The following is a 25,225-nucleotide window of genomic DNA, read 5'->3' on the forward strand; positions in this document are numbered from 1 at the left end:
GTTCCCAATGGAATAAAGAAAGAGTTGTCAGTGGTGAAAAGGAACTAATTACATTTACTTACAGTGCTGTAGTACAATTTTGAGCTAGTTGTACTTGTGTTTCTATTCTGATACTTAATACTTCAGTTCAGAGGGAAATTTTGTACTTTTTACTCCACGTTCATTTGACAGCTAGGGTTGCTAGTTATTTTTCAGATCAAGATTTTACTTAAAAACAAATCAGGAGCCTAAAAATATACAGTGCATCATTGAAAATTAGAACAGTGATTTTAAGCTTAAGCGCTTGACACATACAACAAAAAAAAAAACGCCCTGGGTTTTTTGCATTTCTTTAAGCCAATCACAATCGTCTCGGGCTGCTCTAAGATCCGGTGGCAAAGACAGTGGCTTTGCCAAATAGGGTCAGGAAGGAACTTTTTTTGTGGAACATTTGCACCCCCAAAAAAGACAATGCCACATATAATATTAAATGACTGTTCATGTGAGCTATGTGAGCTATTTAAATTAGCTGGATACATGGTTAAACATAATTTGCTCTTATATACTTGTATACTTAGCCCTGTCTTTGTCAATAGCAATCCCCACTACTCGGTAGGGTTGGGCATCGAGAACCGATTAATACTAGGATTTGTTTCAAAATTTGTGAAATAATCATGTGACCCCATTTCAACTCCACCCCTCAAAAGGATCAGAATCGAGAATTGATAAGAATCAGAATCTAAAGGAAGAATCACAATGGACTCGTTCATCATTAAAATGCAAGCGATGCCCAACCCTACCAATCGGTCACAAAACATTAGTGAGATAGTTTTTTTGTTTTAACTTTATTTATTCAGGGATGATTCACTGTGAGGAAGTCTCTCTTTTGCAGAAACTCCCTGATAATAAATGTTGTGAACATATTTTTTTGTTATCAGATTCTTCAGCACAACTTTCGGTCACCTTCTGCTTCTGCATACTTGTAGCTACAAAAGTCATTTGAATATCAAAATGTTAAGACCTTCAGCAGCAACTGCTAAAGTGAGCTAACAACTTAGCTATTTTTTTTAATCTTTTTTTTTTGTTTCGTGTCATAGTCCTGGGTTGCTCTCGTCTTCTCTAGTATAGATTGTAGTTTTTGTCTTGTGGTTTCTTGTGAGTATGTTCTGTTTCCTGTTTTATTTTGATAGTCAGGTTTTCTGTGCTGTCTTGCCTTTAGTTTTACTTCCTGTGTTTTCTCGGTGTTTAGTTCCCCTCGTCCGTTGTCGGATCCTTTTGGTGTTCTTGTGTGTCAGGTATCCTTTGTGTTCCTTGTGTCTCTGGATTCACTCACCTACTACTTGCTCGTTAGTAAAGTAAAAAAAAAACATTTAAAAAAATCCACTTTGATACATTATTGGTTTTATTCAACATTTAAATAAAATCCATACTAAAACCATTCCCACTTCTCAAATTGTTCTCACTACTTCACATTCTTACGCAGTTATGCCAGCAATCCAGTTTAGCTTAAACAATTTAATTTTTTCAGAGTTCCCTTTTTTTTTTTTTAGCTGATGCTGTCTTTTTATTGCAACTGTGAAGTTTGTATAAGATCCAGGTGACATGGCTTACAGTTATTAGCATCGACAAAAGGGGGCCTTTTTAATCAGAAAAGTGGAATACAGATCTGGTTTTCAAGCTGCTCCAAATTCCCACCTGGGTCACACAGCACCTCAAATTTGGAATTAAATCTGTTTCATCCATAATTCAACTATCAATGCAGCTAATTAAATATCAATACGTGACCCAGTGTGCACTTCCCATATGCGTAGACCATTACCTGCCTAACTGTGAAAATGAAAGAGGCCCACACAAAGAAAATCACAAGTATTCAAACAGGACTGCTGCAGAATTATGCGTGCCGTAATTAATTTGCCATTAAGACTGGATTGATGTCGCCTTCATGATGCAGAGAACCACGCCATAATTGCCTCTGGTGTTGCACTAACAGCTTTGCCTCATTACTGAAACAGATGCTAATTTAGCAGAGCGGCTTCAGGTTGTGTGTGTCTCCGAGTGGAACGTTCCACAGTATTGGGCTACATGTAAAGTGTACTGCAAAAGGGAAATGAGGAGTTGAAAATACATCATAATATGCAACAGCATGTTCATGGGGGGGGGGGTAATTTTCCTTTTTGGTGGAGCATATTTTAATCGTAATGAATGGCACAGGCAGTAATTGGTATGTGAGGAGAAAGAGACTTAATAGCTTGGAACAACAAACCTTTCTGCTGAATTATTAAGCTGTTTAGTTTAATTATTTGTTTTGCACAACTTGTATTCATTAGGTAACTGTAACCCTCCTCTTTTCTGAAAACCACTCAATAACTCAAACAAGTGATACTTCAAAAGGTGAAGATTGGACAATAAACCCCACTACATATTCAATGGCAACATCTTCAACTATTTGGAGTGAAAATAAACATGCATACTCATACATATAAACACCTTTTTTACATCTGTTCAGTTTGTTTATGACGTTAATGTCTCAGTCAGTTTATGCAGTGCTATGCAGCTGCAGATGAGTCCTACACCGTACAAGTGGTGTGTTTCACTTAAATCCATTGCAGGCTACTTAAAGTGGAAGACTTGCTGGTGAGTCCACATCTCAGAGCTTATTGCATTGTCTTACATCTTCTTCACCCGTTTCTTGGGTCTTTGGTTGAAGACGGGCGAGGTGCTCATCAAGGAGTCGGGAGAATGTGAAGCGTAGCTGGCGTCTGACGCCGCGCCTCCGGGAGACGGCGCCATGGCTCCTCCTGACTCGCTCATGGTGGACATGGGCCCCCCCTCCTCGAACACATCTCCACCCAAGACACCGTGGTGATGGTGGTGGTGATGGCTGGAGCTCTGGCCTTCCTCGCTATCCTGCGGCTCCATTTTCACCTGTGGCCACAGTGGGGAGTTGTTGGCTCCTCCCCCGCCTTAAAAGAGAGGAGAACCAATTTAGCAGATGTGATCTTCAAACACACTTCCTTAAAAGACTAACCTGAATTTAAAGCACGTAGTTGCCCCCGGTGTGAATAGTCCTACCTGTGTCACTGTGTGATTCTCAAAATTCAAACCATATTCCCATAAACACAGTTGCTTCTTTCTTCAAAGAATGTACAGCGGGTGAAATAAGTATTGAACGGGTCACCATTATTCTCAGTTACTTTATTTCCCAAGGAGCTATTGACATGAAATTTTCACCAGATGTTGAAACAATGCAAGTAACCCATACATACAAAGAAACCAAAACAAATAAGTTCAGAAAATAACTTGTATGTAATAATGTGAAATGACACAAGGAAAAAGTAATGAACACATGCAGAAAGGGGCATGGAAGGCCAAGACAACAGCTGAACACTATCAGTAATTAAAAAGCAATCCAGCCCCCTGTCAGTGCTAATTAATATCAGCTGGTTCAGTCCCAACTGATGGCCTACAAAAAGGTCTCATTGCCAAGAAGTCACACAAGACACATCTCATGATGGGTAAAAGCAAAGTGCTGTGTCGAAACATTTGCAACCTAATTGTTGTAAAACACAATGATGGCATTGGTTATAGGCGCATTTCTAAGCTTCCTAATGTTCTAATGAGCTCTGTTGGGGCCATAACACAAAAGTGGAAAGACAATCATTTCACCATAAATTTGCCTAAAAAAAAAAATAAAAAAAACACGTTAAAGCTTGTTTAAAATTTGCTGCACAACATTTGGAAAAGCAAGTGAAATACTGGGAGAATATAGTGTGGTCAGATGAGAGCAAAATGTAACTGCTTGGATGTCATAATACACAACATGTTTGGAGGAGAAATGGCACTGCACATCACCCTAAAAACCCCATACCAACAGTTTGGAGGTGGGAACATCACGGTGTGGGGCTGCTTTTCACTAAATAGTTCTGGCAAACTTCACATAATTGAAGGAAGGATGAATGGGCAAATTTACTGAGACATTCTTGACAAAAGCCTGCTGCCATCTACCAGGATGATGAAGATTGGACTTTCAATTGGTTTCAAAGAAAAGAAAAGAAAGCTGCTAGAATGGTCCAGCCAATCACCTGACTTAAATCACATTGAAAATCTATGGAAAGAAGTGAAGATCAAGATTCATAGAAGAGATTCACTGAACCTTCAAGATTTGAAAACTGTTTGTGTGGAAGAATGGGACAACGTTTCTCCACACAGGAGGTGTCTTGAAGCTGTCAGTACCAACAAAGTACAAAAGTAATAAATATCAGTAGGCGTGTTCAATACTCTTTCCCTGTCATTTCACATTATTACACATAATGGCTTACTTGGGTTGTTAACATCTCAAACTCAATCAAACTTTATTTCTAAAGCACATTTAAAAACAACCAGGTTGACCAAAGTGCTGTACATTGACATTTAACAATAAATAGACAAACTACAACACCAAACAAATACAACATACAGTTCTCACAGAATAAAAGCCAAGGAAGTAAAATGTTGTTGTTTTTTTAATCTGGTGAAATTCTGGTGAATCTATATTTATCTTTTCTTTTAGTAAAATTGTCATCGCACAATTCCAGAGCCCGCCTCCCTACGTGCACATGTTCCACCAAAACAAGTTCCTTCCCGAGGCTATTTACAGAGGCACCGTTGCTGCGTCCGGTGCATAGCGCCGCCCATGTAGCAGTGCTTCGGCTGTAGCCCACTTCCACCCAATATAGTCCCAAATCAATATCTGTCAAAGAAATCGTCTTGTCTTAATCTGCATTGCTACGAATACGCAGGCCACAAGAAGTAATTAGATTAGGATTCCATTCACTACGCTAAGCTAAGCTAAGCTAGCGGTGGCGCTGCCAGACTAAGACACTGAGACAAAAATGCCTTTGCCCACCTATCTAAATGTAGAAGAGACGCGAATAACCCTATTTCCACAAACGGTAGGGTATTCCTTTAAGACAAGTAAATCAAACAAGTAAGGATTGTATTTTATTTTTATTTAAAGATTATTTTTTCCACCTTCTAATGGACAGGACAACCAGGTGAGAAAGAGAGAGAGAGGGGCAAGACATGCAGGAAATCGTCACAGGTCGGACTCAAAACCTGGACCTCTGCGTTGAGGCATAAACCTCTATGTATATGTGTGCCGGCTCTGAGCTAACTGAGCAAACCAGGACACAAACAAGAAAGGTGTAATCTAGCGTCTGTATACTTTTATTCCCTCTGTAGAAAATGTATGGATAAATACAGAGTAAACATTTGAACGGAATACTGGTCTCACCTGAGGTGTGGGGAGAATGGTCACCATCTAGGCCTGAAGCCAGCCTCTCAGCGTGTGTCCCGAGGACCCCCATGGGCAGAGTTTGGTCCCCAGAGGCCGGGTCGGCCTCAGGCTCCTCGCTAACAGGGAAAGAGATGTCACTCATGGGCTCCTCCTTGATCCTTGGGGGCTTAGAGTCCTCTAGAGCCTTATCTGGGTTCACCAGTCGTTCATATTCCTCCGACAGATCTTTACTCACCTGGAGAGAACAAATATAGGATCTGAGCCTTGATGATCTAGTATTTTGATATAATTCATTAATATGAAATGCCCATAATCCATTGTGAAAACAATATTCAGCGATTTGCCAAAGTTAATCACATACACAAAAGGATTTGCTCTATTATCTGCTCACTATTCAAAACTCATCAGTTGGATTTCTTTACAAGTCACGCTGGCACTGAAGACAGTGAATCTCTCAGTAAGCTTTCTGTTTCACTCCCAGCAGCTTGCACACAAGGTGCCATAAGGTACTTTGTTCTCACTCGTACCATGGTCTTTATGCTTTCTGAGATGATTTAGCATTGTTAGGGTGAAGCAAACATTCTTTTCAGCACTGTGCCAAATTGGATTATTTTCATTATCTTTTAATTTGCTGACTAGTTACACATAAAGATACTTAAAGGTCCCATGGCATTAAAATTTCACGAGTTTTTATTTAATAACGAGTTCCTCCAGCCTGCCTATGGTCCCCCAGAGCTAGAAATGGCGATAGATGTAAACCGAGCCCTGGGTATCCTGCTCCGCCTTTGAGAAAATGAAAGCTCAGATGGGCCGATCTGGAATCTTGCTCCTTATGAGTTCATAGGTGCAAGGTTACCTCCCCTTTCTCTGCTTTGTCTGCCCAGAGAATGTGGCCCGCCCATGAGAGAGAGACGCCATGGCTTTCATACGAGCAAAGTGGCAGTTGGTCAAGGGCACACCCCCAGCCTCCTCCTAAAAAGCTACAGACTCGGAAATGGCACATCCTAAGGAAAGCTCATTGTGGGACTGGCTCTGGTGGCTGTAATTCTGAACCAAGGCTGAATTTTGGAAAAGAGACTTCAGATATGGCATTAGGGGACCACTAAGGTCCACAAACGCCAATAACAACAAACTGTGCCAACCTGCACCACCAAGTATAACAAACAGTCTTCTAGCGTTCCAGCCAATTCCTGACAAGAAGGAGTTGGGGGTTGGGGGGGTTAGTGTACGGACGGGAGGGAGAGAGGAAGGGATGAGCAGGAGGAAGAGGCGAGCTAGCCTCATTTTCTTTAAAAATACTTCAAACGTCAACAAAAAGTGCCGTCACCCAACATCGCTTAGAGCACCTTTTAATCACATTTATGCAAAAAACCCATCGTCTTAAAACTAATTAATATAGAGACCACGGTATGAAAAAATCTATGCCAAAATCATAGATGGTTGATACATTTTTATTGTCTTAGAGCGTAGACTGTGAAAGCACAACCCTACAGTTATGACCCATTCTCAAACTCACCTGCAGCATGTAGCTGTGATAGTCCTTGATCCGCTCTTGCCAGAAGCGCTGCAGGGCCAGCACGCTGCCAATGCCCACCTCATGGAACACTTGCTCTACCACGTCTGGAAAGGGACTTGCTCCAAGCCGAGCCTCACGGTCCACCGCCACCCGCAGCATGCGCGAGAGGCGCAGGTAATGCTCATGGACCAGGTCGGTCAGGGTCTCCAGCACGCTCTCCTGGGCCGACTCAAAGCCAGCATGGGCCAAGATGGTGGCCACTGACTGATAGAGGAGTGGCCTGCAGGAGGACCAACTCAGCTCTGTGACAGGCTCACCTTTACCCCTTATGATGGAAAGAACCAGAAGACATCAGAAGAAAAGAAGGGAGATAAATGATGACTGGTTGATAAAATGTCTGAGATTATATCTGTGAAATGCTGAGTACTACTGAATGTAAAAGTTGTAAGATCTAAACTTTGAGTGACTTTTGTGCCTGCAAGTTAGATGCTTTATGGAACGAATTTAAATCACGAAGACAGGAAAAGAGTGCAGCATCTTGGCTCAGCCACAAAGTCAGATTAACTTACTTATAGAAGTCACTTTCAGGGTCACTGTGGCGGAGCACGAAGGGCTGCCGCGGGGCTTTGCTGTCCACAGGTAGCAAGTCATCTGGCATGACAGGTGGGGTAGGAGGACGCTGGGGCAGGTTGGTATCCGTCTCCTCCAGCCTGCTGCCACCCTCCGACGACGCTGAGCTCTGACCCTGAGCTTGAGCCGTTGACAAGAGGCCCCGGAGGCGGCGGGCATGCTGACACAGCTGCACTGTGTGGATGGTGAGGCTGCAGGGCTCTGAGGGGATGTCCAACATTGTGGTGGGCCGCGGCCGCTGGGCCGAGGGCTGGTGCAGGGGGGGGTCCTGCATCTCCACCGAGCGAAACTCACGCTGGAGCAAGTCAAAGGAGCTGCGACTGGGTGGAGCCCCTGCAGGCCCAGGGATCTCACCCCAGTAACGCATCATGATGAGTGATGAAACTCTGACTGAATCTGGAAATTAGAAAAGAGGAGAGGAAGTTGGAGAGACCATCACAATTTAGGATGAAGTGGGAATAAACAAATCCAGATGAAATAGATAGCACTGATTCGGATTCAATTTTTGACACCACCTTGAATTAACCTAAATCCGTTAACAATGGTTTGGCTTCTCAAAATAGTTTAACCCTCCTGTTGTCCTTGGGTAAAATGATCAAATCTGAAATATAGGTTTCTTTTTAACCAAATTACCACAAAAATGAATTGGATTCCATACAATGCGCTTTGCAAATACAATTGATCACTTCCTGACTAAACTCATCTGTACGTTCCTCTGATCTTGACTATTAGTCAAAATAATTCATAATTTCAGCTTTTTTAACTCATATTAGGTATTATTCTATATAAATGAGGGTTATTACCCATGAATTCCAAAAAGTACTGTAAAACCAGTGGTAGTAAGGTGGTGTTAGTGAAAACTTAAAAGAAAATGAGAAAAAAAGGCTGAAAAAGGGACAAAAATTACAATTTTTGTCAGTTTTTGACCCGGGAGGACAACACAAGGGTTAAAAGGTGATACAGCTAAACTGTAGGTGGCAAGGGAAGATGAAGGCAAATATGAGTTAGTAGCTGCGAAATGTATTGTCTTCAGGTTATTTTGGCATAACGCTACATCTGATCAATCACTAACACGTAAAAAAGAGCAATTGTTATCGATTCGCACTGCCTATATGATAAAGAAAACAGGTAACGTTAATTCAAATTTAAAAAATATACATATTGCATTGATTCGCGTAAACTAAAGTCTAGATTTAACAGGTATGACTGTCCGCCAAATAGAAAGTCAACACAGAATGCCATGTGTCTGACTGGGTCTGCGCTGTGGAGAGACCAGGTCTGGCGACGACTAGTCGACTAGTCAGCTTGCTACGTAGCACGCACGTTTAGCTAGTCAAATGCTATATAAGTTAAAAACTATAACAACAACAACTCACATTACACAGGGACTGAGGGAACGTATGTTAATGGTACCCTTGTATCTTTAACTGTCTATGGAAGGAAGTAGCACAGGAACCAACGTTAAACCTTGTTCGTCCTTGTTGCAAAAACTCGGGGGAACAGCTGAACGACATGTTTAGTTCCGCAACAAACCATTTATTTTGACTTGCATGAACATGATACATGCCATTATAAAACCATGTCGTCGCGTTTGAAATGTTTTTGCAACCTCTTATCTTTGGATTGTGTCATTTATTAGCGAATGTATAGAGGCTTAGATAACCCGTGCAACATTCACAGTTGCACCAAATAAACATGGCTGCGCCCCCACCGACAGACGTGGGTGTGAAAAATACGGAGGAGCAAATTATCTCTACAATGGAAACGGACGAGAGCTCGGCCGCGGAAAACGTAAGCGAACCAGACAAGAAAGCATCACACAAAAATGAACCAGAACCAGAGGACACATTTAAAAAACCAGCTCTTTTCGCGGCGCCTTCCCTCGCCAGCAAACGCTGTAACGTCGCTGCTCCGTCCAAACCACCAGCCGCCGAGACGAAACCTGTCAAAGAACAGAACGAAGCTGAAGTCGTAGACACGAACGTTACTAGTGAGGATTCTTCTGGTCATGTAAACGGAAAAAAACCCACCGAAAAAGGCCAAGAAGAAGAAGACAAGAAAGGCAGTAAAGACAACAATGTGGCTCCTGTCAAAACCAAGCCAGAAGCGTTAGCTAAACCCAGAGTGCTTCCTGCTAAATGCCCCCCCGCTGGTAAATTCCCTCCCATCCCATATACAGAGCCGCCCTGGGGTGGCGTGGCACCAGATATCCCCTATGCTCTGGAAATCCTTAAAAACGGCACCATAGTGGACACGGTACCCCTCACACAGAAAAGTTACTTCGTGGTTGGACGTTTACCTGTGTGCGACGTCTCCTTGGAGCATCCCTCCATCTCCAGGTACCATGCAATAATTCAGTACCGCAGACAGGCTGGAGAGGGGGAGTCCGTCGGAGAGGAGAGAGGGTTTTACGTCCACGATCTGGGCAGCACACACGGCACTGTGGTGAACAAGAACAAGATCCCGACCAAGACCTACATCAGGCTCCGCGTGGGACATGTCTTAAAGTTTGGTGGGAGCACAAGGCTTTTTATCCTGCAGGTAAATCCTGAATGTGGACCCCCTTTATACAGTACATACCATCAGTTAATATACTGACATGAACATAGACAGCTTTGTGATGGATCACTCTAGACTTGCGTACAGTCAAGGCTGTTTATCCACTTCTCTAACCCTCAGGTTGATAATAACATTCACTAATTATATTTAGGACTGTGTGCTATTATTTATTATTGTACTACGTACACAAACTATACAATAAACAGAATAGAATAAGGCAATAAAAAAACTCAGTTTGAATAATTATTATTTAGCCCAGGCCATTATCATTTATAACACTAATATTGCAATCTTCCCTCTCTGCTTTGCTTCTTACAAAACATCAAACAGTCCAAAGAGGCAGCCTTCAAAAAACATGTTAAATCTATTTTCCAAAATGGGAAGCTCCCAGGCCAATCAGATGGACCCCTTCAGTATATTCTACTCATTAAAGGGACTCCCAAAACAAGATTTCTTCACCCATGCCATCGGTAGTGCTGAAAGATTAAGCTAATTGTTAAACGGATGTCTATAGGCAGAAAATGTCTTCAAACCAAATTGTATTATTTATAAATCATTTATAGAGTAAAAATGCAAAACATACGTGTTCCTGGACTGGGTAAACCCCGCCCACTCTGTCGGCAAAATGATTTCACCCTGCAGTTCGCTCTGGAAACCTCCACATTTAATTCTCCTGCTTCAGTTCACAATTTTGCAGCCTGTTGATGCCACTGACGCTTCCCCGTCACCCGGATCGTTGGTCTGATTGGTTGAAGGACTGTCCAATTGCGTACAGAGTCATTTGAACTGCGCCCGTTGGTCACGCCTCTTGTGCAGAGAAACTACAGAGCAGACTCCCCAGACCAACGCTCAATCTCAAATCTCTTGAGCCTGGCTTGGTCTGGTGATAGCCACACGTGAAAGTGCTGCTTGGTTCTCAGTTATATTTTAAATTGAATATCTTTAAGATTTCGGCATCTGACATCACTCAGCCATTATACACTAGTTAGAAGCTGCAGCAGGAACTTTTTTGTTACACAAATATAAACATGAAACAGCAATTTAGTAATGATAGGTTGATTCATCAGAAAACTATTTCTAACAACCACTGTTTTGATAATTTTTTAAAGTCATTTATGAAGCAATTTGGCATTGAAAGTTTTGAAGTGCATTTTACACTGTGTATATATATATATATATATATATATATATACTAGTATTTTATAAACCATTGTTGTACTGTAACGCAGTCATCGTTGTAGCCCACTCCTCATCTCAGCTACAAGCTGCAATAGCCACTGCTAGCATAACACACCCGAATCTCTGACTGAACTCTTGGTGGTGAGGTCCATTGTGGGTAATGTAGGCGGCAGGTTTTGCCAAGAAAGAAGAATGGGTGAAATAAAATATAAAAATAGGACATATCAGATATTAAACTGATAATATCTCTGGTTCTGCTGCATTTTTTTTTTTAAACTGTCCTTTTGTGAGTCCGACTGTGTTAAAGAAGTGCGTACTCTTCACCTTTCCTCCTTTTACAGGGTCCAGAGTTTGATGAGGAAGAGGAGTCTGAGCTAACAGTGACAGAGCTGAGGGAGAAATCCCGAAAACACATGGCAGAGCTGGAGAGGAGGATGATGGGAGACGGTGATGGTTCTGATGATGAGGAGAAGGAGGAGAACGACGACACGCAAGCCGAAAGCAGCAAGGGCCAGAGCAAACAGTCAAATGAAGACTCGGGCTGCTCGTGGGGAATGGGTGAGCTTTTCTGCTGGTTGTAGGATTATGCTACGGTATGTTACGTGTCATCTGTGTTGCCATCCTCAGTGAGTTGGCGTCAACTGTCTCTTAAGTCAAGTTATTAAAGAAGCATGTTAATCTTTTTGTTCTCTCCTTTCATTCCATCTGTCTCAATGAATCCACCCTGCAGCTGATGAGTCTGTTCCAGAGGAAGACGAGAATGAGGAGAACCCTTTTTCAACAGAGTTCCACGAGGACCAGGAAGCTGCCTACCTGAAAGACCCAAAGAAGGCCTTGCAGGGCTTCTACGACAGAGAAGGTGAAAAGACTTTGTGTTCATTTGCACATGTCCGCTTCTTCGGTTTGTCTAGTTCTTTTATTTCGTGACTTCAACTTTGGCATCCTTTATTTCAGGAGAGGAGCTGGAGTTTGAGTACGAAGCCCAAAGCCACGGCACTTGGCTTTGTAGAATAAAGTGAGTGATGTGAAGCCCCTGGTTTATGAGTGTAAAGTTTCAAAACAACGTGTCCTTGTTAAGCGTGTACGGAGTCACACAGTTCACGGTGATGTTTCGGTCAGGCTTCCGGTGGACGATGCCATGGGCCGGCAGCTGGTTGCTGAGGTGACCCACACAGGGAAGAAGAAAGACGCCGCCGTCCAGTGCTGCCTGGAGGCCTGTCGGATGCTGGAAGCCAGAGGGCTGCTCCGCCAGGAAGCAGGTGGGACCTCCGCTCCAGCGGGAATGTCTCAGAGTAGAATTCTGACCGACCACTGGAGAGGTTATAGCTTGTCGTTTCCCCTGTTTAACATCTTATTTGTAGTGTCCCGCAAGCGCAAGAAGAAGAACTGGGAAGATGAGGACTTCTACGACAGTGATGATGACACCTTCCTGGATCGAACCGGCACTGTGGAGAAAAAGAGGCAGGAAAGAATGAAGAAGGCGAAAAAGGTTGAGGAGCGGCCTGAGACTTATGAATCATTGGTAAAAATCTGCTATTGTTTATACACATTGCCTTATTTTTTATCTTTGAGGTAAATGCTCACATCAGCATGTTGCATGCTGACATGGTATACATTGCCACTATCTTAGTTTAGCATGTTAGCATGCTAACATTTGTTACAGTTTTTAACCTGGTGATGGAGTTAATGTCATATGTAAAAGGATCACCAAAGTTATAACAATTCATCCTTAGGGAGGATACCTCAAATTCCATGACAATTCATTCAATGCCTATAATACACATTTCACTCAAAACCACAAAAGTGAACCACATGGTGGCGCCAGAGGAGACGTCAGAGGATCACCAAAGTCAGAAGAATTCATCCTGTGGGGACTTTGTTTTGTTCTTTTTTCATTATTATTTATTTACATATATAAAGCAATTACTATATAGTTGATATATAGCTAATTTGCAAGGGAACGTGAAGGAGAATTGACCAAAAAAAACCTCAAGGGCTTGAAAAGTGGCAGCATATTACAGGAGGTAATTGTGTCAATGTAATGTTCACAATTTGAATTTATCAATCATTTTAAACACATAAAGAGCATTGGGTTTTTTCTTGCTGCAGTATTTCTACCCTATAAAACCTCAAACCTTATAAACCACACAAGGCACCTGTGTCTCCTCTTTGTCAAAATAACATTAATACATGTATGAATGCAGGTGCTCTCTGTAGGGTTAGGGGAGTAGTGCTTTGTACCATAAATAACAGAAAAATTCCTGCTTTGGAAACAACTGTATTCTGTAATGTGAAAACCGAACTTGTACTATAATGCTAAGCATAGTGTATGTTTCTGTAGTCACAGCCATGTATTTGATGTCATGTAGGTGGCCAAACTGGCAGAGGTGGAAAAGGAGCTGGCAGAGACCCAGAAAAAGCTCAGTGGTGGAAGGGGAGGTGAGTCAGGATTTTTTGGCGTGTTCACTGTTCTGTAGACCGATGCCACAACACCTATAGATGCCTGTTCTTCATGTTTCATCCCCTCCTATTAGACTCCTCCGGCTCTTCCACTGAGGACTCCCTGGACGCCTTCATGACTGCAGTGCAAAGTGAGGCAGTGATGGACGCTGTGGAGCGCAGGAAGCTGCACGTGCACGTAGCCGACCTGCGCAAAGATGCTCAGAGGCTCCGCAAACTGGTCGAACTCACACGGCCCGCCCAGATGCCCTCACTGCTGCCGAGGTTAGACACAGTTACTACATTCAGTGTGTCCTACTGCTGAGAATTCTATTTTAAGCAACTACTCAAATCCCTGAAATATCAGCACATCCACATACACAGATTATGTTAAGTTTGCAAATGTGTTTTATAGCTTCTGGAGTTAACTGTGATGAAATGTAAAGAAAAGTCTTTTATTCCAAAACATTGCGTGTGGGTGTGCGTGTGTGTGTGATAGTGGTAGCTCAGAGAAGCCTAAAAAGAAATTACCTTTGTTTGGAGCCATGAAGGGAGGAAGCAAATTCAAGCTGAAGACAGGTACTATTGGGGTAGGTGATGATTTTCATGTTTCATAACTCGTAAGTCTAATCACCGGACTCATCATTCCCCTGAAAACATGGCAGTATTTTTGTGCGTCTTTTGCTCAGGCAGTTTCTTCTATTGCGGTTTTCTTCTCTCTGGTAGAAGATGCCTCTGAAGCGCCCCTCCCTGCCCGCAGAGCTTTTCAACATGAAAGACCTTCCACCCAGTGGAGAAGAGGAGGAAGAGGAAGAAGACGAGGCAGAGACAAATAAGGATAATGATGGTCAAGAGTCTGCGACTATTACTGAGGCTACTGGGAATACAGATGTTGACTCTGAAGAGCCCAGTGCATCCATGTCTCAAGAAAGGACCCCATCAGGGCAGCCGAGACAGCAACAAGCACGGTCCCGAGAGCCTGAAGGTAAAAAGTCATGAGAACTGGAGGAAGGGTTTTTTGTTTTAGACATTAACAAAGAAAAATGAAGAAATATCTAGCAAAGTGGAATCATTGCAGCTTTATAAATGAAATGTCAATTTGTTCAAAACTTCTGGAGTAGATCAGTGTGTTTCCTAATTATCACACTTTATATTTTTTGTTTGTCTGACTTCATATTAGAGCAAGGTCACGAACAGAGGAGAGGTGAGGAGTCTGCTGAAGCAAAGGAGCAGGTTCGGCAGCGCAGCAGCAGCAAGGCTGTGGCCCCATCGAGTACAGGTGGCTACTCTGTTCTATTGCTTCCCTAATAATCTGTTCTCTCTCTCTAATATTGTGTCAGTGGTATCAATGCACCATTGCTAATGTACTATACTTACGTCTCCACAGAGTCCAAAGAAGCAGGCGACAGAGAGCCAGCAGCAGAGCCCAGCCCCAGAAAGAATGTGAAGAAGAAAGTGATGGGCCCCAGCAAAGTACACACACACACACACACACACACACACACAGAACAAAACAAACGTATTGAATTCTACGTCAATTAAATTTCTTCATGAATTGTCTCCACAGCCACCAAGGCAGCTCTCAGGACTGTATCCAGAGGACGACCCTGATTATTGTGTCTGGGTGCCTCCTACAGGTAAACCACCTATCCGATCCGACTATGTGCACTAGACTCCATGACCAATTCACATGTCCTTAGGTCAAGGTCAGTGTCATTTAGCAAGCAATTTAACCTCAGTCTTGCATTGCCAGACCTATCTCCAAAGCACTGTGTCAGCACTGCACTATGGTTTGCTACAGCGCCTATCTATTCCGGGATAGGGGAAAAAGCACTCTGGCTTGTTTGTATTTCTGTAAACCAATCACAGCCGTCCTGGGCGGTGCTAAGCTCCAATAGTGGAGATAGCGAAATGGGAGAGACATCACGCGCATGAGACGCTTCGGATGTCAGTATTTATCCCAGCAGTGTACATCCGTTGAGCCATACTAGTGTAGCCGTAACCCTACTGCTCTTTGTTCAAATAAGTAGATAGAAGTTATTTGTCTAAATCTTCAGACCTTTTTCCTGAATGAGTTTTCAAACCTGGTAAAAAGCAATATCCGGATTTCAGTGATGGAAAAAAGTAAGTACCAAGGATAACTTGATACACCAGTGCCGTTCTTATACTTTCACAATGGAAACACGTACTTCTATGTCGGTAACTTGACAAACACATGACATTGACAGCTTGTAGGTTCCTGGCCTACTGCGCACAGGATTGAAGGGGTCACATTTTTAAACAACATAGTGAGAGGAAGTGAACTTTTTATGGTCCATTGGTGCAGCTGAAATTGCAGCATTTTCATTGTTTTCTAAGGAATGCAGATCAAAGTAACCTAAAAATTTTAAGATGAGCTTGAATCAGATTAAAAAATGGAAACCGCTCCCAAACTGAGTTTGGAATCAGGGTCAGAACTAATTGCACTACGTCATTTTAGGATTCTGATTATTTGATGGTTGCATACAAGTCATCAGTTAGGGGGCTGTGCTTTACTGGTCAGTTGGAGAAATTTGTTCATGAAATACAACATGTATTGGTATGTAAATGTAAATCCTTTTGATGCTAAATCTAGCTCTATCTCCACTCATAGGTCAGTCTGGAGATGGCCGTACACACCTAAACGAGAAGTACGGCTACTGAGGAAAACGTAAGAGAGCAAGCTCTTGTGTCTCCACTCCACCAGCTTTTATACTGCAGATAATACCTGCAACACGAAGCCTCCAGTCTGCTTAGCTCTGACCATTAACCCCCTCTACCCATCCCAGTCCCTGTGTGTGGTTCAACTTATAAAAGACAGAAACATAGCAACCTGTAACAGAGAGGGGCTTGCAGAGGGACAAGCTAAGCTAATGATGCTGCACCTTTCATTATCGTTTGGGGATATATGCACTCTGATTGCCGTAAACAAAAAGCACACCATTTCAATTCACATTAAACTGGCAAGCTTGGGGAGCAGACACTGGGCAGTCAGCCCGCTGGCACTTTTCACCCAGGATAATAATAGAGATGGGTAGCACTTGAATTGTGTCCTTTGATTTGAATTATATATCATCCAAGCAGAAAATGGAAAGGGACAGAGCAGCAGCAGTAACTGATGTGAATTCATCTTTCTGGTCTTTGGCTGCTCCTCTTGCATTTAAATCCACCTGACATCCAATCTGTACCCCTCCCCTATTTGGCTTCAGTCGATCGCTGGCATAACCCAAAGTGTGTAGCAGGGAGGGAGAAAGAGGGAGAGCATTGAAGCAGCTTTTCTGACCATCTGGACACTTGGAAGGCTTACTGGATGAAATGCAAGATGATAATGACTCAAGCAAATGGGAGTGTGTGTTTGTGTCTACACCGACACACACATAGCCCAACCTTCTCAAAGTTCTCTTTTTAACAAGATTGTCTTTATGAGTGAGTCAGCTATTGGTGTGTTTGCCTAGAGCAGGATTCCTCGCTCTGTGAAATCCCACTCAGTGCTGTTCTGTTGGTTTACTGCCATACTCTCCACCCTCTTTTCAGTCATTTCTTCTCAAAACACAAAGTAAACTGTATTTTGTTATATAAATGTAGAATAAAATTGTCTGTACATAACCAGTGAGTTCTTTTTACACACATCACATTCACCCTATTATACCCGCTTATACTCACTCTCTCCTAGTTGTTCCAGCCACCCGTCCTCTCTAGTGTACACTTCTGGGGCCTTCTTCACACACAACCCAGTTTTGACGTCAGACTCTTTTTCACTCTTTCAAGCTGCTTTACACACACAAAGAGTTTCTCAGGCTATGATCTGGCACAAAGAGGCCTATGGTGTTGTCTGTAGTTCTTTGCTGTGACCTATTAATCCCTGATGGCAAGCCTGCTTCCCTGTCCCAAACTCACGAGGTGTCCTCTATCTCTTCACCTGGCAGATCCTTCTTATACACACAAGAACACAACAAATGAATAATTAATGTGCAGTGGTTCTACAAGCTGAATTCAGAGTATAGTGTTGAAAGGGCCTTACAGTACAGCCAGTTGCTTTAGTACAGGGCTAGTTGTGTGAATAAATGCATGGTATGTAAAAAAAAATGTAGCTCCAAGATGAGCCAACAACAGCTTCAGTGCTTCTTGGCAAAGAGGTATTTTGATGATGGTGATGGAGAGTGCTGTCTAACACATCAGTTGTTGAGGTTTTCCCTATATCACAATACGTATTGTATATTGATCCAAAAAGGGTCTTAAACAAGAGGCCACAGGGCATTTATTGATTAATTTTGTGCAGCAATGGACAAAAACCTGTCACAATGTTACATTCACTTCAGCGGAATCTTAGTTATAGTGGTGACATGTTAAATCAATTGATCAGCTCATTTCTGGAACTACCTCAAGTTTCGTTGAATACAACAGAAATGTGATTTCAAGGCATTTAGAGATATTTAGAAAACACTGGGATGTCTTCGATATACCAATGGTCCTCTTCTACCTAGAAAGTAATGAGGTACAATATTGGATAAACATGGCACACTACAAGTAGGCTATGCATAACACAGCACCAATTACACTTGCCAAATGTGCAGCAAACTATTCTCGTACTTCCTTATTTCCACATACCTCTCTTTCTGCAAAAACAGTGGAATCCATGCAAGGAAAGAGGATACAAGTACTTAACTCTGACCTGGACTAAAAGTGACAAATTCATAAAAAGAAACGTACATCGTCAAAGGTTGACGATTATACTACATACATGTCATACGAGTTTGTTATAGCTTGTCACGACCTGCATATTCAAAAACACATCCAAAAAAGTAGTATTTTAAAGACAGACGAATGTGACCACTGTTTATAATTATCTCAATTACAAGATAGACTCACCTCGCCATGTTTACTATATAAAGTTACCAAGAACCTTACAAGATGTACAGTCATCACATCGAAGGAAGAAACCTTGAAATCATTTGATTGTCTCACATGCATCATTTCCCTTGAATATTGATCCAGCCCAGAACTAATTCAGGTTTCACAACGGTTGGCCTTGTCCTTCTGTACCACCTCTGGTCCACAGTCCATGTTTGTTTCTTGGTCGTTCTTCCTCCAATCACAGGATCTTTTCAGAGACAGTTTTACATATGCAATACCTGAAATATCCTTAGAAATGTTGTGTTTAGGCCATTTCAATCCCAAAATGTTCCTGTTGATTTCATGTGAAGAACAATGATCAAAGTGACACAACGTGTTACAGGGTAGGATTACCTGAGTGTGCAATAGTTTGAACGAACAAACGTCTTTCTAGCGGTCAGTTCCATTAACAGTCACTCCTTGATCTCAGCTCTGAAGCCACATAAAAAGCAGCCATCCGAGAATGAAGAGAGCGGGGGGGGGAGAGGATTATCTGGCGGCGGATGGATTTCCTTATGAGCAGGGAGGATCCTCGGACGGTGTCAGGGGGCTGCAGGGGGGCACTGTACTCAAGGAGCGGAAGGCAAAGATGGAGGGATCGTAGGTGTACCTAGGTGGAGGACGGCTGCCTGTCAGATTCTGAGGACAGAGAGAGACGTCATGGTGAGAAACAGGCCTGTCAGAAGATGTTTGGAAATGGCATGGATTACCTGCTGTACTTTAGTTATGGTGTTGTCAGTAAGTTACAGTGTGTCATATCATTTCAATAGTGATATTTGTTTTTTCTTTCTGCAGCATAAATGTGTGGCTGAGTCATAAGACTGTGAGTAAAGTGACTGAAAACCAAACATACAGTAATGGGAAAATGACTGCAGCTTACTAGAGCATTTTCACGCTGAATTTTTTTCCATTCACTCTGCAGGTTCAGTGACATACATGCTTTTCCACTCACCGAGCCATCCCCCTCCAAGCAGAACCTTGCTTTTTGTGGCTCTACAAGTCCTCTGTCTAAATTTAGCCCTGGTCTTTTTCCTCCCTACAGGAAATTACTTTGTTGGATTTGGCAGTGAGGCAGCACTTTCTCTAGAGCCTGCTGAAGGGGGGGTGTTGTGAGAAGGTGGACTGAGAAAGATTAGGACCTTGAGACAGATTAATTAGGACCTGTGGAAAGTCAACGAAAAGACTTGAGTGTGTGTATCCTTATTGTCAACCAAACACTCTTATAACTGAGACAGATGCATCCATGTAACTGGTTCCTTCAGATGCGGAGAAAGTGCCCACTGATACTGGAATATACCCAGTGACAACAATGCATGTGCAATAACCCCATTAACGGTGCATGTGAGGCTACAGGTGTTGCTATGACTTCACCCAACATCTTAAGGGATTCAGTATTGACAACTGAGCCCCAGTAACGCGGCAACAATTCCCAATACCACTTAGAGCTGTTTTACCAAGCAATGTTTATATAAACAGGCCAAAAGAGAGAGGTAGAAAATCAAATCGTAGCCCAAGAACAAGTTACAGTAAACTTGATAGATGTGAACTGTGTTAAGATGTTCACCATATGGTAGAGTCAATCCAACTGTGTGTGTGTGCGTGCATGTGTGTGTGTGCATGCCAGAATGGCTCCCTATCCACTTTAGAAATCCCCACAGACTTGTCCTGTGGTCACATCTGCAGTATGACGGACATTTACGGCCCAGAGGCCCTAAATGTACAAGGCCCTCTTTTTGTACAGACATCAAAAGCAGCATCTTAAAAGCTGAGTTAAAACACCAGCAATATCTCACTTGCCCTGGAGCTGATCTTGTCTGACAAAAATGCTTTTCTTCAGTTTTTGTATTGTTATAAGTTTGCCCTGTTGATCATTAATTTAGGCCCTACTGTCCATTTGAGATGTTTCCACACTGTGTTACCAGCCCCCCTCAGTTAAATTCAGTTTATTAGATTACTACATGGATGGATTACTGCATGGGCACTGACTCAGGGGCCCAAGGGGCCAGGGGGGGCCCTGAACTAGAGCCTCGTGTGAGGTGATTTTTTTTAACAGTTTTTGTTAAAATGTCAAAGGATTAAAGAAGGGATGGCCTGATCATCCTGTTCATGTTGCTCCTGATCCAAATAAGAGTCCTTTAAAATTGTGTATCGATCTGTACAGCATCTGATCCAATATGTGTATAACAACAGATGTTTCCATTGATGGTTTGCAAAAAGGATCAGGGTCAGTGTGAATAGGCTTTGCCAGGAGTTTGGCAGCCTCTCATAACTTCCACCGTGAACAAAATATGTCTGCTCTGTGAATCTTTGGCTAAGCTAACCAACTGCAGTAGCTTTATTATTTAACTTACAAATATGAGTTGTAATAATCTTCTCATCCAACTCTCTGCAAGAAAGCAAAAAAGCGCATTTCCCAAAATGTCAGACTGGTCCTTAAAACATCTGTTTGTCCTAATGCTAAGACCAAAAATTCCTTTACATCACATCCAAGCCATGTAGTTTTCCTCAATCAAAAAATCAAAGGGGTATGCAGCCCATTTTCCTTCCTAGTATTCCCCTCCACTCTCTGCACCATTTACCTCATCTCAATCAATCTTTGCCTTCCTCTCTGGCCATTTATTACGGTGGCTGAAATCAGACGCCATCCCTCTTGCCTACTACAGCCTGGGAAGCTCTCATCACCGCACTCTCCCGTTCACCTCCAACCCGTAGAGAGGGAAGGCCTCAGCAGCAGCAGTGCCTGGCAAAGCTGTGTTTTCCTAATGCTTCCATGTGAACCCCCCTCTTAAAACACACACACAACCACGACCTCAGCTCCTGTAACTACTCCCATGCTTGAATGCTTGAATCCAGTCTCAAAGCCAGGGCCCCATCCAGATCCAGTGTCTCTTCTGGATCCTGGCCAGGAACCCCAGGGTTGACAGATAAAAGAGGGAAAGAGAGGTAGACAGAGGTAGGTGAAAGAAAGCAGCGGAGAAAAGATAGAAGTGGGGTCGACCACTGTGCACGGTTGCACAAAGGGTAGAGAGAGTCAACGCAAGCCTCCAAATGGCTCATCAATCCAAAGACTCACTGTGTACTCACTTCAAAAAACATCTATGAACTGGAACATATCCAAAGCTCGCAGACGTCACTGACAGGGAAAACAACACTACCAACTACACCAGCAAGAACAGAGGATAATGAGCAGTATCTCGATGTATCAGTGGAGCTAAACAGATAGCAGCCGGGCAGGCTATAAATGGAAAATGACTACATCCCTGGAAATACACCACAAGGGAACCGACAAGACTCCACCTCCTCTTCCTCCTCCTCAGCTCCATCTCTCAACAAAACTCATTTGTTCTTCCAACACTCAAAGATCAGCTTTTACATTTTGTATTGCTCATCTATACTTCAATATGGAGGATTAGAGCAACCCTAGATGATGTTACAGTTGGTGTTTGTGTACATAAACAAGTGTGATAAGGTTCCATTGACACTAACCCACACAACGTGATAATAACGTCACTTTTCTCACCACACTGTGCATCCTTCTGGAGTACCCTGCTCTGTGCCAAGATGCCCAGGCTTGTTCCAGTCGACTCTCCAACATGCTTCCCTTAACCCACTACAAACAAAATCAACCCATACACAGTTGCAGTGATCACTTGGGGGATGATTATTGAAGGTTGTGTTTTGGAAAACCACTTTACAGAAAGAGCAGTTGGGACACAATCTTGGGAAAATACCTTTGTGTTCAAAGCTATTTAGGCGAGTAAATGGGCACTTCTAAGACCACTAATGGGATAAGTGGAAAGCTCCGATATTGAAGGTTGTTGAGATCAAGAGATCAAACAAAAAGGAGCACAATTTTCTTTTCTGTGTCTTTGTCTTAGGTATCACTGCAGTGAACAGCTTTTTAGCTGGGTGCTGTTAGCAAAAGGATCCTGACAGTGCTATCAGATTTTCAGACGTCTCAAGAATTGCTCTGTTGCTAGCAGGGCATGGGAACAAACGCTGTTGCCAGATGCTGTCCCAGTATGCAGTTGGACGAACATCAAGGTGCTGGAGACAAGACAGGCCGGGCTGTTCACGGGGGCTGAGCAACCTTGCAACCTCATCACGGCTGTAATGGACACCCTGATCTGGATTACCAATTATGGGTCTGCTTAAAAAGAAAAGCTGTGTGTGCAAGTGTGAGTGATTGAGTGTGTGTGTGTGTGTGTGTGTGTGTGTGTGTGTGTGTGTGTGTGTGTGTGTGTGTGTGTGTGTGTGTGTGTACATTCATATTGATACCACCTGTATAAACAATTCATCTTTATGACAGCCATCAACAACAGGGTTTTAAACATAAATTGTTTGCATTCATCACGACAAAATACTACAAAAGGGTTCGGTTAATGTACTTTGGGAAACTAAGTTGAATAAAAAATAACTCACCCGAATCTTTATAGTCCGTGTTTTCCCTCCACAGTTCTTTTTCAGCAGCATTTTCTGTGAAGAACAAGAATGCACAATGACAGCCATGGAACAGCATACACTTCTCAACTAAAAACAAATGCTAGCAGCAGCTTTTATGTACATCCGTGACAATCCCCAAACTTTGTAAAACCTCCACACTTTGTACAATTCAATTAACTTTTTAACTGTGAACCCAAAAAATGTAACATTAGTACAACTGCCTGCATAAAGTTACGCTAGGTTTGAGTGCATGTGGATGTTGATTTAATCAACCATACTACTACATTATTTGACCTGTAATCTTTACAGTAAAACAACATGATTTGACGTGACAAGCACGGTGTATTGGCTGTCAGTTAGCGATGAGGATGACGAAGTAAGTGAGGCAAATCCAGCTGTCTCACCAAATTCAAGAGTGGGTCGATGACACTTATGCAATATCCGGTCTCCCACTTCCCTCCATGTCCACGCAGCTCCACTATTCTCAAAAAAAACAGCGGGGGTGGAGGGACCACACAATCATCGAATTGTCTTGAGTAGGGGAGGTAGATTTTAAGGGGGAAGGGAGCTCATGAAAGAATGGAAACACAAGACTCCTGCTGTTGTAATGTAGAAGAGAGCTGGTGTGCACTTGCCCTCATGCTCACCTCCTGCCAGCTCTTGCTTAACTTTTTTATCAACTTTTTTTTATCAATGGGACTACAGTCCATGTGGGTGCAAGCTGCTTGAACAGGAATTTCAAAAATGGAAATTTGTACTTTGTATATAATTGAGCCTTCAAAAAAACATATATTTTTTTTGACTGTTAACTTTTTGTTCAATCATAAAGAAATATGAGAACTTTAAGGACCATGAATCTTAATCTGTTAATGTTTTCGCTAATAGACTACAAACCTTCAATGAGCCTACAATATCTCACCCAATATCAAAATGATAATGATCGTTTTGTGATCATTTTAGACCTTCTCTCTTTTCGTCCTACACATCCATCACTGTGACTGCAGCAGAATCATTCCCACCCCACACCACCCTCCTCCTAAACACACACAAACACACACACACACACACACACACACACACACACACACACACAGTTTAACCAACAGGTCGTGCCTTGTTAACTAGCTCACTGTTTAGTTTATTGTTATTCATGAATAAATGAAAAAAGATTGTGTCTGTGTTGTCGTAGCGCCATGGGAGCTATGCTTAGAGAGGAGAGGCTTACCCCCTTGATAATGAGGCATTGAAGTCACCTGCGCCATATTAGCACCGGACTTTAACATGAACAGAAAATCTGCATCTTTTAACGGCAAGTGCGCTTGTGTGGAAAGCAAAAAAAGCACAAATATTGAACAGGTGCTTGCCAAAGGGCACTGTCGAGCCCTGTGCCACACAAACTGTTGTTTCATCAGGCTAACACTCAGGCACTGCCCCACTGGATGTAAATTAGCATGAATGATGGATTATCAGAGACTAAAAAAACACAAGCTGCTGACCCTTTACCGCTGCTTTTAAGGAAATTATTAGATAGGTAAATGTACAACTCAGGCCCAAGCTAATGGTGGTCACACCGGGGCCAGGTAGCCTTGCTTGCCAATCACTGGCCTCAGGTAGTCCTGGATAAGTAGTGTCCAAAGAATTAGGAAACCAACATTCTCCCAATGACATAGGTAACAGTTAAATCTGAAAATGATTAATCTCCTTGTTGGTTAGCACATGGAGATGTTATGTAACAAATGCGATTCCCCCAATGTTTTCATCAATCCAAAGTATAACAAAACGCTTCTCATATGAGGTTCCAAAAGTAAATAATAAAACTAATAGAAATCTGTGTTCTAAAATGTTATTTTATGTTTGACAATCCATCCTAGATAGCAGTGTACTCCTCCTCTACCTTCCAGACATATAACACAGAATTCCCCTTTGTTTTGGCACCTTTAAATTGCTTTTTCTAAGGAACCAGCTCGGCCAGCATATGTGAAAGAAATTACATGGTGGCGGTGGAGAAGTTGAGGAAGACTTGACTGGAAGTTGTCCAGCTAAAGGGTTAATGGGAGACTGGAGCTGCTTCTGCTAGCTACCTCTGTAGGCCCCCTATTGTATTCCCTGCAGCACCTCCCATTCCACTTGACTGAGTGTGCACACACTCTGACACATGCAGACACACTCACAGTGTGGCAAAAGACACACACTGATACAGCAACAAACCCAGACAGGAGGATGCACACATGCAGACAGGCAGGATGATACACGCATACCCCAGTCCCACAAACACTCGCACACGCACGCACGCG

At 42.7% G+C, this 25,225-nt stretch overlaps 3 protein-coding genes across 5 annotated transcripts in view; 1 reads left to right on the top strand and 2 right to left on the bottom strand.

Annotated features, from left to right (window-relative positions):
• Positions 1-1,415: 1,415 nt before the first annotated feature.
• si:dkey-16j16.4 (uncharacterized) overlaps positions 1,416-25,225 on the bottom strand; it is a 33,097-nt gene continuing 9,287 nt past the window's right edge. The window contains exons 4-7 of one of the 2 annotated variants that reach the window (XM_032499778.1): positions 22,881-22,964; positions 22,730-22,750; positions 18,689-18,694; positions 1,416-2,020 (exon numbers count right to left, since the gene is read on the bottom strand). In XM_032499778.1, the coding sequence (XP_032355669.1) occupies positions 2,000-2,020; positions 18,689-18,694; positions 22,730-22,750; positions 22,881-22,964 (132 nt within the window). In that variant the 3' untranslated portion in view covers positions 1,416-1,999. Of the gene's footprint in view, positions 2,021-17,831; positions 19,128-22,729; positions 22,751-22,880; positions 22,965-25,225 lie in introns of those variants that run through there. The other variant, XM_032499777.1, reaches the window with a different exon arrangement.
• On the bottom strand, positions 2,468-7,796 carry supt7l (SPT7 like, STAGA complex subunit gamma). Its single transcript, XM_032499776.1, has 4 exons — positions 7,340-7,796; positions 6,771-7,095; positions 5,252-5,489; positions 2,468-2,942 (listed from the first exon to the last, which is right to left on the bottom strand). The coding sequence occupies exons 1-4, from the start codon at positions 7,768-7,770 to the stop codon at positions 2,647-2,649; spliced, it is 1,290 nt and encodes a 429-aa protein (XP_032355667.1). The 5' UTR covers positions 7,771-7,796; the 3' UTR covers positions 2,468-2,646.
• slc4a1ap (solute carrier family 4 member 1 adaptor protein) lies at positions 9,067-17,201 on the top strand. 2 transcript variants are annotated; one of them, XM_032499775.1, is made up of 14 exons: positions 9,067-9,191; positions 11,480-11,696; positions 11,869-11,997; positions 12,093-12,153; positions 12,258-12,397; positions 12,500-12,660; positions 13,508-13,577; positions 13,673-13,862; positions 14,077-14,167; positions 14,304-14,562; positions 14,758-14,856; positions 14,965-15,050; positions 15,145-15,214; positions 16,210-17,201. In XM_032499775.1, the coding sequence occupies exons 1-14, from the start codon at positions 9,096-9,098 to the stop codon at positions 16,257-16,259; spliced, it is 1,719 nt and encodes a 572-aa protein (XP_032355666.1). In that variant the 5' UTR covers positions 9,067-9,095; the 3' UTR covers positions 16,260-17,201. The 2 variants fall into 2 exon arrangements, with proteins under 2 accessions (XP_032355666.1, XP_032355665.1); XM_032499774.1 differs by having other exon boundaries at positions 9,081-9,941; positions 16,210-16,641.

The sequence above is a fragment of the Etheostoma spectabile genome, chromosome 20 (genome assembly GCF_008692095.1).
Source record: "Etheostoma spectabile isolate EspeVRDwgs_2016 chromosome 20, UIUC_Espe_1.0, whole genome shotgun sequence".
Taxonomy (NCBI): domain Eukaryota; kingdom Metazoa; phylum Chordata; class Actinopteri; order Perciformes; family Percidae; genus Etheostoma; species Etheostoma spectabile.